We start from the raw sequence: 15,421 nt of genomic DNA, 5'->3' as shown, positions 1-15,421 counted from the left end.
TTAATGGCAATGATAGAAAGGTAACTACTATGCAAACCTATTCTAGACACACCCTCTAGGGATTCTTCGATGCTTTTAAATCCTATCAAGGTCACAACAAGATCAACCATCATATACCACTTTTAGTTTCAAATTGGGCTTTAAAAATTTATATTAATCTTGTTTATAGAAATGACGCTTGCAGAATAATTGACCTGATATTTAAGTGAAACAAACCAATCTTATATAGTCATTGTAAGTAACAGACCAAAAGGCCTTTTATGTCATAACAAGATTGGTCCAGTTATTATTACTTTTTAATAGTAAAGTTGTTCATCTCAAAATAGAGTTGTTTTTGTTGTTGCTGTTTTTAGTAATGCATTTTATTTGGTATGCATTTTTTTTCAGAGAAATGGGCAATTAAAATTAATAGTCATTTTGAATAAATGTTTTGAAAGCATTTCTTTTCATTTACTTGTGCTTTTGTAATTCTGACTTCACACTCTTTGATGTGGGCTAACATCAGTTTTCACTTTGCTACTGTGTTAAATTCTTACTATGTTAAATTCATATGCCACTAATTTTAATTGCATTCTAACCATACTGTTTGTCCTAGCTTGCACATGTGTGCAGACTTGCAATGTTTCTATTTCATATGCTCTACAGGTTTTGCCTTTTGAAGTAGGTTTGCAAACTATAATTACCGGTGTTCATGATTCGTAGCTCAAATAAGTGATGGCTTTTCTGATATATTTGTAAGGCTGCTAATATTAATCTTCAGGCTTTGTAAGTTTAAAGAGAAATATTCTGCCATCTTTGTAGACTCCTATAATCTGTGCTGTGCGAAGCATAAGTCCTCTCATGACTCAGGTACTTTGGAAATCATCTGGTTGACCAGTTGACTATATTCATTGCAAAGACACCTTTGTCAAAATAAAAGGAAAGAAACATTTTCCCAGTCTCAGCATTTTGGTAGCTTCAATTGCACATTCTATGTTTATTTTGCCTTCTGGCTGGATCATCTCTGTCCCCACATTTTCATTTGCTTTATTTTTACTTTCTCATTTGTTTTTGCTTTTTATTTGCACCTGAGATACTAATTATATATATATATATATATATATATATATATATATATATATATATATAATTTTCGTTATTCCTTTTAGAGAAAAAATTAGAATATATACATGAGATCTGTCTTGAAAGCTAACAGAAATTAATTTAGTTAATTTAGTTTTAGCATTGGTTTCTATTAAAATATATGTCTATGCTATAATCAGAAATGATTAAGTTTGGGGGATAGATGAAGGATAATTTTTATCCAAATCACAATATCAATAGCTTACTTAATTTTCTTCTTAATCCTCATACGTGGCTTATGCAAAGTTAAAATAACTAGTATCATATATATGATATAATTTCTAAAATAACATGGAAAAATAACATGATTATAAATTAATCCCTTCTGTAATAAGCATTTTGAATAAAAGTGTTGATCAGTACACATAAAATTAGGAACCTGTAAAAACAAGTTATTTAATAGTATATTTTAATAAATCATGATGCATTGCCTCTCTTTTTAATAATTTCAAAACACGGAAATAAAATATTGCCTTGCTATGTAATGCAGCATGAAAATCCAAATAAAAGCATAAAATTGGAAATTTGGCAAGAGGGTTTGAAGAAAGGAGTATAAGGGCTTACAAAATTTAAAACTCTGTAAGTGATTTTACAACACAGATGAATAAGAATTATATTGCTGACTGGAAAAAAAGCATATTGATTTACAGGTAATTTTGTAATTTAAAGATGCTCATGATGGCAGGTATACATCTGCTTTGAAACCTGTGGTTGAAGGTGACATGGATGAATGTGTCTATGGATGAGTGAACCTCAATTGTAAAATATCAGGACCTGCAGGTGTTTTCACACTGTCTTCCTCTTCCTTGGGTATGGAAATCACTCTGTGCAGTTTGTTTTTGGATTGCACATCTTTGCTAAATTGAGTGATGTACATGTTATGTACCAGGGTGATCTTACCTTCATCATCATGGGGAGCTGTCTTATTCTTGGAGTTGTGATTTGGGACATCTAGAAATTATGACGTTTTAATTTTACATCCTCATTCTTGCCTTGCCTGATTTTAAGTGTCAAGTCCATTCAGTTTTCAGATGGTTGCTTCATCTAGTTATTGCTCAGATGAAGTGGAACAAAATTTTGATTGTCTCAAAATGTAATATAAATATATCGTAGCAAACTGCAGCCTTTTTTTTTTTTATCAACTATCATTGTTTGAGTTTTAGTAAGAGGTAGTCTAGTGAGTTCCTGTGGAAATTCATGTTAGTCATTAAAGACTCAGTAGTCTTTGGCTACATTTAATTAGATATAACATGTAGTTGATTTAGAGGTCACCAGTAGTTTCTGTAGCTCATGAAAATATGGAGGTTGGACCAACATCAAATGTTGAACATACTTTGTTCAGAATTTCAAAGTCACTAAAAATGAAGTTATTATATATGTGCTCATAATGCACATACCCGCCTATGACCATACTTGTGTTTTTAAAATGCAATTTAAGTATCTTTGTTGGTAAGTATAATAGTATCATAGAATGATAAAATTTTTAGTATATATTATATATAATAAAATAATCATCATCATCCTTGAAGTACACATTATCATTACAGCTACAAAAATCCTCTTAATGTCTGATAATACATTCATATATATCATATTGTTTTATTCTTTTCTAAAATTAGACACTTTGATAGGGGGATATAGTAGTACTTCATATGAAAGTTCTGACTTAAGAATTATTATCATTTTTTTTCATGTTGAATCACCGATACTTTCTAGAAAAGCAGCTCTTTAAGGAGTTATGTTTTATATAAGTTCATGTGCTGGCAATGTGCAACTTTATTTTTTTACATCATATATTATGTAAGATAATTATGTAAACAGAACATGTAATATTCATTTTCAGATTTGATGTTCAGCCCACTAATTATGGACTATTCGGTATTTGATGTTATCTCTGAAGGCTGTAGGCAGAAGTCAAAGAAGAAAGATGGTTTTGATAAGCATGTGAAATAGAAATGGGCTAAAGTAAGGAGCCCAGCATGCTAGTGATAAAGTTAAGCCTGCAGGCTTAGCTGCAGACTAGCTGGGGAGAGAGAGAGAGAGAGAGAGAGAGAGAGAGAGAGAGAGAGAGAGAGAGAGAGAGAGAGATTTTAGTGGGGATGAAGGGAGAAAAGGAAAATTTGGGTTTTTTTAGGTATTAGAATTCCCACCTTAAAGTTGTCTTACACATATTTTTTTATCTGCTTATTGCACATTTGTCTGCTTACTATCTGCTGGACGCTTGATGTACTGGTGAATCAGACTAGTACAGAAAATACCTCAGGATCAGATTGGTTATTGAGGAAGTCACATAATCAAGCAGATAATCAATGCATAAATGCAATAATGATAAATTGGAGTTCAGTTGTAACACAATTACCAAAGAGAATAGCCAAGGGACTTACCCGCAGAAAAATCTTTTTTAAGGAAGTGCCGTTAGACTGAAACAGGATAATGATAAACATACAGAGTCAGAGGAGGAAAGAGATGTCCTGACGGGGAGGCAAAAGCATGGGTTAGCTTAAAGTAGAGGAAATGGCACCTGCAGAGGTAGACCAGGTGGCTGGAACTCAGCAGTGGAGAAGTATAAAAATGAAGTTAGAGAGGGAGTCCAAAGAGTAGATAGAGGCCCATCTATTTTTTCCAAAGGATATATATATATATATATATATATATATATATATATATATATATATTTCAAAATAAAAGAATCTATATTGCTTTTTTTTTACGTTTGAGATTTTTATATGCCACAATAGAGGGAGACTAGATTCCTTAAAACCAATCAAGGTGTTTACACTAGAATATGTAAATGAAGCCAAGTAGCCCCTATCTCCATATTTACAGATTACAAGTGCAACGCATTGACCTGTTAGAATTAATTTAAAGAACCGGCAGAAAACTTACATTACCATGAGGTAAATCGTGGTAAGAAATCTTTAGCAATCGTACTTCTCATCATTTAAAAATTAGTATTTAAGGCAAAAGCAACCTGACATTTAAACAGCTAAGATCTAATTGGCTATGGCCGAGATCTAATTGGATAGAAACGATACATGCAAGCCTGTGTCTCCCAGTGCTTTTCCGAGCAAGACGCTGGAAGAGCAGAATTGAATTAAAATGCCTGTCACCTAGTAGATTCCGGACAGAGGGCAGTCTTTAAGACCCAGCGACTGTATTTGTCTGAAGAGGAAATGTTGCTTTTTGACAGATGAGAGAAATCCCCTTAGTGTTGGCTGTGGGAAGGGAGAAGTGAAGTCAGTCACCTGGTGGTGAAGGCCAGTAAAACAGCAAAGCGGGAGGAAAATTGCTGTCTCCCTCTCTCTTCTCTCCCTCTTTTCTCTCTGTGGGAGTCACCTCCTATTCTCTCAACTCTTTTAGCATAACCTTCAAAGGGGAACGGTCCCTTCAGACTTTGTTAACGTCTTTTCCCCACTGAGAGAAAAACCTCTTAGCTACAAGACATTTTTTAAGTCTATGCAGGACTTCGGGGATTCGGTTATCTTGCCAGGGAAATTGATGATTGCTAATGTCTGGGACTCACAGCGTGCTAGATTAGCTAGCAGAGTATGCCTGACGGAGGAAGGCTTTTATCACATACTCTTCTCTCCAGTTTGAACACATTTGCTTGAATTTTGCCGCATGATGCTGTCCAGGGAAGCAGCTTTTTTTCTTGGGATGCAGCAACTCGCTGGTTTCTAAGCTTATTGCAGAAGAAGAAATAATCTGAAATAGTGGAATTTTTTTAAAAATAACCTCCTCTGCCTGATTCGACTGAGCCGTGTTGGACCGCGGTAAATATCACCTGTCCCTAAATCTTTGAAGAAGTAAAAACAAAGTGAATTACCATTAGTATTTATTTATTTATATTATTTTTTAACCGGCGGAGGCGGCGAGACCACGGAGAATGAGACTGAGAGAAGCTGCCAGGGCTTGGAGGAGGATAAAGCTGAGTTTCAGCTGGAAACTAAAAGACTAGATCGGTTCGGGGAGCAACTTGGCCGGTTCCTCTCCACTTCCTTTAGTTTCGCTCCATGGATAGATCCACGGACCTGGACATCCAGGAGCTCAAGGTACGTGGTCCTGCGGCTGCGGCGCTGGCTTTCCGCTCTGCCGCGCTAGCATCCCGGGCTCTGCTCGCGGCTTCTCGGCGTCGCTGGAGTAGTCGCCGGTCCCGCGGGACGGCGAGGGGGCATCTGGGGCGGGGTATCCCCCGGCGCAGCGCCCTCCCAGGGCCGCGGAGACGCAGGCGGCTGTCCCTTGCCCTCCCGCGCGGGGCTGCCCTCCGCGTGGTTGCTCCCGCTGGAGGCCACCCGGTGCTCTCCTCTCGGGTGACAGTGGCATCTGGACTATAGGACCCGAGGCTCATTGGTGTCCGGACGTGGTCCGCGGAGGTGGAGGCCGCCCTATCTCTAGTCGAGGTCGCCCGCTTTCCCGGCAAAGTTGTCCGAGATGCGCGGCCACTTTGCCTCTGGTCCCCTCTCGTCGCTCTCCTGTCCCACTCCTGCCCCCGCGCGACATCGGAACAGCCTGTTTCCGTTCGCAAATTCGCAGCACAGAGGTGTTTGTGGCCACCAGTAGGCAGAGACCCTTCCTCCCACCGCCGCCCACACCATTTCTCTCTTGATGGCCATTGCCTTGGGCGCGAAGGGGTGGTAATTATTGCGGAGGGAGGGCGAGAGGAGAGACTTTGGGGTCCCCTGCTGGCCTGTCTTCACCAGCTGAACAGACAGACCTCCTAATCCTGTAACCAGGCCGAGTCTGAGGAACTGGGGAAGGGGAGACGCCTGTGGAAGCAAGTCTGGAGAAGGCGGGGCGCCCCTCCATGCGCCCCTCCCCGCCCAGCTTCCCGGGTCCGAGACCCCCATTTCGGTCTGTTGCTGCACTCCATGTAGTGCCTGTTCTTTTGTCCCTTCCTCTTCCCAGCCCTGAAGTGGCCCCAAAGCACTTAGGTCACCAATTTACCACTCTGCTGGTGGGTATCTCTGTCTGCAGGGCCGGTGTAAAAAGAAAGAAAGAACTTTAAAATGAACAAATCGCAAAATAGTTTAAATGTCCCGCTCACTTGTAGATGATAATGCTGAAAAGAAGAGATTCTGGAGCATTAAATAATTATGTATGTACATACATACATACATACGTACATATTTATCCATCCTACTCTTCCTCCGGGCATTTTGTACACTACCATTCTTCTTGGGGGCATTTTTTGTTAGAGATTTATACGTTAGGACTTTGTCCGGGTAAGGGCTTTTCCGATATCCCTACCTGCTGGGGAACCCTGACCAATAGAGAGAGGTTTGTTAAGAAGAGTCAGGGAAATGGGTTTGCTGAAGAGGCTGGCTCAGGTCTGGGAAATCCCCTGCAGCCTGCCTTCTCCCTATGAGTCACTAAGCGTGTGCATTGCAGTGGGTCCTCAAGTCTCCTGGTGATTCCCGAGCCACATGAGGAAAGAAACGGGTAGAACTTAGAGCCCTCTGGTGACTGCCTGTGTATGTAGCTCCAGGGAGTCTGGGCTGTTTGAAGACAGCTTAGACAACACTTCAATCCAAGCTCCTGGGTTCCTTGGAGGAGGTGAAGTGGACAAGAGGCAGATCTAATGTTCTAGTTAAAGTTGGCAAACAAGTTTCTGTGCCTTGGCCAAGGTCACAATCAATAGACCTTGGCCTGGATGGAAAAGTCCTGTTACCTCTGTATTGTATCAAGACAGGAACATGGCCTTGTATTTGAATAGATCACTTGCTATAGTCCCCAAACACCCTTGTATTTCAGGAGAGGGAGTAGGCTTTACTTTAAAAGAACACAGGAATGTGATGTGTATAATATAAAGAGCTGGGTAATTGCTATTTTTTATTTTTATTTTTTGCTAACAATAAGGCATAGAACAGAGGAGAACATTTTCTTACACGATTTGAGCTATCATTCCCCATAACACCCCTTAGGTTCCTAATGATGAATTCCCGAACACACAGACATACATTGTTAATAGAACAAAAACAGCATGCCCATTGTGAAAACTTTTGTCTGGTGTTAGTCAATGACTAACTTAAGTTTAATGCTACTATACCCTAGCTTTTGATTCTCACAGGCACTGTGTACTAGACTGTATTGCCATGGATAGAGAACTAGAAGGCAATGGTGCAAAGAGAGTGTTGATGACGACTGGGGGACAAATGAGGCATGCTAGGAGAAAAGTTCTATTGCGGATGGCAAGAAGTTGTAACAGGGACATAGTTCTATGAGGGTCAAAGCTGACAAGCAAGGCACTGCAGTCAAGCCTTACTAGGAAACAGTTGATGTATCGAGTAAATCTGTGTTGTCAGCTTTTGACCCTACCTTTGGCATATTTAACCTCTGAAAATCATGTGGTCTGTGGTGGCATCGCTTGTTGGGATGGATCGCTTTCTCACAGGAGCACCCACTGACTTGGGTTTCTCAGGTTACTTCGGTTCAAGTTATTCTATGATGGCTTTATACAAGAAAACCCCATTGCGATGAGGAGAGGGAAAAGGATTAAAATGCTGAGGACACTTATTTGGGAGCAGTATTTGCTGTTTTGACTCTTTCTCTTTTAACCCGTTCATTCTAATGATAATTTTACTAAGGCAAAACTACATAAACTTTAGTTTTGAGGATGCTTTAAAGTACTGGAAGATGTTTGCAGGGATTAGAAAAACAAAACAAATGTATGGAATAGTATAATAATCTAATCTAGCTCACTGTTAAATCGTCAGAATTATTAGATGCAGCTGTCAAGCTCAGGTTTTAAGAAAGGGATATTGTGTTACTCATCATCTTTATTTCAGGGTAAATTGTTTCTTTGTCATTTGACAAAAATACCTATCTACATGTACATATTTATGCTATGAGTGTGGGCAATGGTATTTACTATATGTTGCGAAGCAAATAAAGTTTTCTGCCCCAACTTGAAATACTAAAGATTGGCCTCAACAATTAGATATGAAATCATTGCTATCATTATCATAAATATTGCATGCACATTAAAGGATTTATTGGTGGATAATTGAGCAAAAGTTATGTATGTGAAGCTTGCTAATGAAGGCAAGATTATTTTCGTCTTCTGTTTTACATACATGTCACTGATGAAACAAACCAGTGGTGAAAAGGGATCCAGTTCCCAGCCGAAGAGTTGTGGTTTGTTCTTTTCCCTTTGATCTGTTTCTTTTTGAATATATAAACTTGGCTCTGGATTTTGCCTCAGTATTTGTTTTAAAGGAGAGACAACATCAAGCAACCCAGAATATGGGCTGTTGCTTTGGAAATGTGGGGGTTAACAAATATTGCTATTAGAGTATCGTCAGCCCTGGAATAGTTCTAGTTACAGGGTACTGAGTGCCTCTGCATAGTTGACATGTTAATATTAATTTTGACTTGTATTGAGCTATACTGTTTCTCCCTCTCAATAAGCTTATCTTTATCACAGAACAGAGCACCACTGAGGCCCAGAGTACACATTTTAAAATATATTACCCTGAGGATAATGAATAAGAATGAAGAATTTGAGCATTGAGTTTTAAGACAAATTCTATTTTCTTGTATTGACGTATAAAAAGTTAAGCTTTAAAGTGCTAATAATCCATTCTTGAATAATTTGATTTTTGCTTGAGGATCAGAAAAATGAAAACCTCCAGGACTATAGTACAGTTTTACAATGATGTTTAATTTAAACATTTATTTATTTCTTTTCAAATTCTCTTTAAGAAGAAAACTGGTTAGAAGTCAAAACAAAATTTTCTACTCTTAGAATAGCCTGAGAACAGTGCTTCTATTTTAAAATTCTTTTCTAAGAACAAAATAGTAAACTATTTAGCTTATCCTGCTATGAATAAACCAACTTTTTAATAAGGATAATTTAATTGTTTTTATAATATAATAAAGGTAGGCTACAGTTGCTTAATGTTATCTCTTTAAATTGAGCACAATTTCGTCAGCTAAGAACTTGAAACTTGACCTATATAGGCAAGGCAAAGCCCTCCCAGAATGACACAATTAGGCCATTAGGAAAGTACTGTATGGGAAGGAAATGATTGCCTAGCAAAAACTCGCATCCATTTAAACAAGTGGTTCATTCCAAGATGCAGCAGTCTGTAACAAACACCATAGTACATTTGTCTACAATCGCATCAAGTAAGAGAGCTGGCACTTAGATGAATTCTAAAAATGATTTTTTTGTTTCATCAATAAGACACTCAGCCCAGAAAAGTGGAGCTTGCTGCGGTGTGGGAGGCTTTGCAAGAGTGTAAGTAGGTGGTATTTTTATGTTAGTCATTCCATAGTGAAAAATAGTACTCTCCAACACATGTCATATTTTTAGCAACTTGCTTTTTATATTCACACTTTTTAGTTAAGAATAAGGAAACATACATGTGAACAGTGGCTTATTTGACTTCTTTCACATCCTCAGGAGATGTAATTTCTCTTCAGTTATATCTGATTACAACTTTTTGATAAAAAGAACTAACCAGAGAGTTAGTAGCAATTAACTTTGACTTTTAAAGTTAATATTGTTTTAATTAATAATTGTAGGCCTTTATGGGAAACAACATGGTGTTTTTAAATTATGTGTTTAATATCAAGCTAATTCATGTTTCTTATCTCATTTTTTATGATGAGACATTTGAAATTTATGTTTATATTTTATAAAATATATATAATTTATTATTTAAGATTTAGTTATTTTACTACATATACATACATCAAAACATCATGAATTAAATATATATATATTTAACACACATATGTTATTGTTAATTCAAAAATGAAATTTCTGAATAAGGATAGATATAGGGTATTTCAGTAAGTGGTTTGATTATTGAAGAGTAAAATTCTCCCATCTCTGTCATGCCTAGGAATTACCATTTGTTCTTTTAAACCTTTTTGTCTTTAAATTCCTTTAGTGTATATGTGTGTGCGTGTGTGTCAAGGGGGTATGGCTTGTGAATTCCAGGGTGAACATGTGGAGGTCTGATGTGGGATTTCCCTCTCTATGCTGTCATTACCATTGATAAATAAAGGAACTGCTTTGGGCCTATAGCAGAGCTATAGGGGAACAGAGCTAGGTGGGGAAAACTAAGCTGAATGCTGGGAGAAAAGAGGGAGGAGTGAGAAGAAGCAATGGAGCTGCCACCGGAGACAGACGTGTTGAAACTTTGCTAGTAGGCCACGACCTTGTGGTGATACACAGATTAATGGAGATGGGTTAAGATGTAAGAGTTAACCAATAAGAAGCTAGAGCTAATGGGCCATGTGGTGATTTAAATAATATAGTTATTGTGTGATTATTTTGGGACTGAGCAGTCGGGAACCAACAAGCAGCCTTCCTATCAATAAAGGTCAGAGAACAACTTATAGGACTTGGTTCTACCATGTGAGTCTCAGGGATTATAATGTTGATTTTATTTTTATCCTACTGCACGTACTGGCTTTGTGGGAGCCTAGGCAGTTTGGATGCTTACCTTACTAGACCTGGACGGAGGTGGGTGGTCCTTGGACTTCCCACAGGGCAGGGAACCCTGATTGCTCTTTGGGCTGACAAGGGAGGGGGAATTGATTGGGGGAGGGGGAGGGAAATGGGAAGTGGTGGTGGGGAAGAGACATAAATCTTTAATAAATAAATAAATTAAATTAAATAATCCAGAAATGCAGTTAATATAAATGAAATAAACTTTAAGTAATATAAGTTAAACATTATTTATGGTTTTTTTTGTTTTTTGGGGGGGAGGGGGTTTAGACAGGGTTTCTCTGTGGTTTTGGAGCCTGTCCTGGAAGTAGACCAGGCTGGTCTCGAACTCACAAAGAGGCAGGTGGATATTTATGGTTTAACTTTAAGGAAGAGACATACTTAGTACTGACAGAGAGAGAATTAGGAAGCAACTGCTGTTGGGAATTGTATAGTCAATTTGAGAAGTGTCCGTCAATTGCTGTCATTAGTAAGCTCAGATCCCAAGTTTCTACTGGCTATTATAGCTTTGCTGATCTCTCGCCTTTACCAGAGATACATCAAGACTTGAAGTAGTAGTAAAAAGAATATTTCAAGATTTATGGACTCAAAATAATGGCTCTGCAAGATGGCTTAATGTTGTAAGACAATAAATCAGTGTGCATTTTTGGAGCATACCTTTTATATGATATTTATTTACTTATTTCTCATACAGTATTGGGATTTCAGCTAAAATGCAATTCAGCAGGCTTATAGCTTTAAGGTAATAAAGAAAATGAGCATTTGCTTTACTTCAGATCTCTATGGATTTTTTGAGTATATGCATTTACAATTTGACTGATTTGATGGGCAAATGTTCATATATAAAAATTTATAAGCTTAATAGTTCAAAACTACCCATGTTTTTAAGATTATTTTTAGCCTTTGAATGTCTCAAAGTCAACGCTACCTCATTAAAAAGAGTTAGATTTTAATATGTTAATTTTAGGAGTATGTGTGTTTTTCTTTGACTGTATCCATTTTGGATGAATATTAGGAGTAAAGGGAGATTCTATATTTTCAATGAGAACAAATAGAGAATTCTAAGCTAACCAAAAAAAAATGACAAAAAGGATAAGTTTTTCTCCAAAACACATCACAATCCTTCATGTTCTAAATATTAAAACACACATACACACACAGCAACAGCAAAACTGTGCCTTGGGAGTTGTCTTGATATATGCCTAAGTAAGTTTTTGTAGGTTTGCAATAAAAATACTATAAACCATGGCCATATATTTTTGGTGTTAGATTGGTAACACAAAATGCTTCTAAGCCAAGATGAAAATTTTAAACATCTTTAAAAGTTAAATATTTCTATATCTACGCACAAAGACTCTGACTTCCAGGGTAATGGCTATCAGAGAAAGAGGGGCTAAAATGGAGACTTTGCTGCTAATTGAAATGTTCAGTCTCAATATTAGAACCCAGAGATATCTAAAAGTCTCCAAGCACTCAGTTTGCATCTAGCTGCCTTGGAAGCTTTGCTTGGTCCAGTTTTGTGGTGTAGGTTGCAATGACTGTTCACACAACCACATACAGTTCAAATCCTGGCTCAGTCACACACCAGAGGCAGCTCTGCGGGCATGGCTCACAGATCTCCCAGTTTTCAGCTTTAGTAGGGTAGAGAATGCTAGGGTTGGGAACTGGGTTCACTGGAGTGTTTTCTTCTAATCTTTCTTACTGGTGGCTGAATAATTTCCTTAAAGGTACATACAAAATAATTCCAGTATTTAATTAGTAAATCAGAAGTACCACTGGTTAGGACTTTTACCTATTCTGCTTGCTCTTAGTTCACAATTCAACAGAGGCACTGCCTAGAACTGGAAGATGGAAAAGCAGAAGGTAGAAACCTCATGGACATCTGCTCTCTCAATTCTCTGGTCTATGAGTCTATTGCTACCTGTACTTTTTGAAAATGACATGTTTGCATCTTCTTCAAAGAAAATTATTTTCAAACCGATAAATGTAACAAACATAACTGTTTCCATCATTCAAATATTTCATTTGAACATCAAACCAGGTATATGCTATCAGCTGCTTATTTTGGGGTTTAAAACTGTAGTTCAGAGTCAAACGGTTAATGAAAAATGCATTAGTGACACTGTTCTACGTCTTCTGTTTCTGAAATCTATGCTATTGCATTTAGTTTAAACTCCAGAGATGTTTGGAAGATTTTGCTCATGGAGTAAAGGATTTTCTCTGACATTCTTGTTTCCAATGTGAATGGTGACATTTGAGCTGCAATCAACATGTTTACTTTTCATACAGAGTAGCTCTTCACTCTACATACCTTTAGAAAAGAAATCTTATGTTCATCCCCAATCTTTGGGCTACATTATTTTTAGTTTGACATGTAGTAGTGAAGCCCAAGAGTATGTGATAGAGGCCTAGGTATGTGCAAATGCCAATAATCTTAGTCATTGGGAGGTAGATATAGGAGAATCAGAAGGTCAAGTCATCCTCAGCTACACGGTAAATTTTAGAACAGCCAGACTACATGAAACTTTATCTCAAAAAGTTTTTTAATGATATATAATAAATAATAATAAGATGATAGTTTCATAACCTTAAACAACTGTAGAAAATTAGATCCTTTTGTATGCAAAATTCAAGAAGTCCTTGTTTTTTACTGCTGAGTAATACTCTAATATGTATATATTTTGCATACAAATGGATGGAAATAGAAAACACTATCCTGAGTGAGGTAAGCCAGACCCAAAAAGAGGAACATGGGATGTACTCACTCATATTTGGTTTCTAGCCATAAATAAAGGACATTGGGCTTATAATGCATGTTCCTAGAGAAGCTAAGTAAGAAGGTGAATCCAAAGACCAACACATAGGCATCCTCATGAATATTAACCTTCATCAGGCGATGAAAGGAGACAGAGACAGAGGAGCACGGGAGAGAAATCTCAAGGTCCAAATCAGGAGCAGAAGGAGATGGAGCTCGAGCAAGGAACTCAGGACCGCGAGGGGTGCACCCACACACTGAGACAATGGGGATGTTCTATCGGGAACTCACCAAGGCCAGCTGGCCTGGGTCTGAAAAAGCATGGGATAAATCCGGACTGGCTGAACATAGAGGACAATGAGGAATACTGAGAACTCAAGAATAATCGCAGAGGGTTTTTGATCCTACTGCACGTACTGGCTTTGGGGGAGCCTAGGCAGTTTGGATGCTCACCTTAGGAGACCTGGATAGAGGTGGGCGGTCCTTGGGCTTCCCACAGGTCAGGGAACCCTGATTGCTCTTCGAGCAGATTAGGGAGGGTGACTTGATCGGGGGGGGGGGTGGGAAATGGGGTTGCGGGGAGGAGGCAGAAATCCTTAATAAATAAATAAATAAATAAATAAAAAAAAAAAAGAAAGAAAATTAGATCCTATATAAATGATATAAATTGATATATTTTCTCTATTATTTTACTTATCAGCTTACTACCAATTTTGATTTTGTTAAAGACCATAAACTGAATTTGATTTGCAACAAGGGTTCTCTACCTCAGATTTTGTACATTCAGTTTGTCTTAAAATTAATACACACACACACGCAAATGTGAATTATCATGCACTTAGATTTATGATAAAGCAGAATTGTGAAAATGAACACTAGATGACTTAATTTACAATGAAGCTAAAGATCTCCTTAGAAATTCTTCATATTTAACACAGTTAAATAAATGACTATAAAATAAATTTTATTTCAGCTCTTGACATAATTTTTCGTTAACATTTTCACTAATTTTTTAAAAAGTCATATATGTAGAAACTATAAAAGCATGGTCACATATTATTTCAAAAAGGCATGTCTTTTATATTCATGAGAGATCGATATTCAATAATGCTTTCTGAAGGCATTTTCTAAAACGTTTTAGTCTGAGTATTTCTAGGTCAAACAGATTGACTAAATGCATACCACACATTTTCTGTTGAAGGAGCATCACTTCTTAGATGCCTTTCCTTTCACCAACAGTGCTGATGGTTGGCATCCTTTTGAAGAAGCTTTCCTCAAAGCAGTTCTGTGCCTGTCATTGCTATGGTATGACTGCTTGTATGACAAGAAGTCCACAGTATGAAGCTGGTGTGAACTTCAGAGAAGGATGGGGAACCAGATGCATTATGTTTCTTACCCTCGTACAAGCACCCTGCTTGGTCTTTGCCTCGTCGATATTAATAATGGCTAGCAGCCGTAAACATTCTGAGTTACAGCTGAAAAAAATTAGAAGTGAAAACCTTAACACAGTGAAAGTCATAAAAGTACTGTATTCATCTTTGCTCAGGGCATGTATACTCAAACACTAGCTCACATATGATCATTTTCTAATTTTCACATTTGTTGGTAATCTCACATCCTCCTATGGAAGAAAGGTATTATGTACCTAATATAAAAAAAACAGCCTTGAAATTTTCTTGGGTAGAAACAAAAATATCAGCTTCCATGGGCAAGAGTGATCTTATGAAACATGAAATATGAAAACAAAGTCGTAAGTGGGAAAATACTTCCTCTTGGAGATTCTAGGAGTCGGCATTTACTCAGTGCCTTTCGGTGTTTCAAAAACCTCAAACCGAAGAAAACGTTAATCCAAGAAAATAGATTGCTTACCTCAAGATTTATAGAATTGTATTTGAGCTTTCCACCTCTCCCTTAGATGTATGAGATATTTTATCTCGTCTTAAAGACAAAGTAAGTTTCACTGCTCCTAAGCAGCTGCTTGGGATTTAACATTAAGAACTGATGTTTGTCCTAAAACAACAGTGTTTAATAGCTGACTTTAATACTTTTTGCATTTACCCTAAAGGCTCATGTTTATTTCCATT

General features: G+C 37.6%; 1 protein-coding gene across 2 annotated transcripts in view; it reads left to right on the top strand.

Moving 5' to 3' along the window:
- Window positions 1-4,324: 4,324 nt before the first annotated feature.
- Sgcz (sarcoglycan zeta) overlaps window positions 4,325-15,421 on the top strand; it is an 825,698-nt gene continuing 814,601 nt past the window's right edge. Inside the window, exon 1 of one of the 2 annotated variants that reach the window (XM_075986547.1) lies at window positions 4,325-5,174. In XM_075986547.1, coding sequence (XP_075842662.1) covers window positions 5,136-5,174 — 39 coding nt within the window. In that variant the 5' untranslated portion in view covers window positions 4,325-5,135. The remainder of the gene's footprint in view (window positions 5,175-15,421) is intronic. The other variant, XM_075986548.1, reaches the window with a different exon arrangement.

Source organism: Microtus pennsylvanicus, chromosome 9, assembly GCF_037038515.1.
Source record: "Microtus pennsylvanicus isolate mMicPen1 chromosome 9, mMicPen1.hap1, whole genome shotgun sequence".
Taxonomy (NCBI): Eukaryota; Metazoa; Chordata; class Mammalia; order Rodentia; family Cricetidae; genus Microtus; species Microtus pennsylvanicus.
The sequence above is the reverse complement of the archived record's forward strand: the minus strand, read 5'-3'. Positions and strand labels throughout refer to the sequence as shown.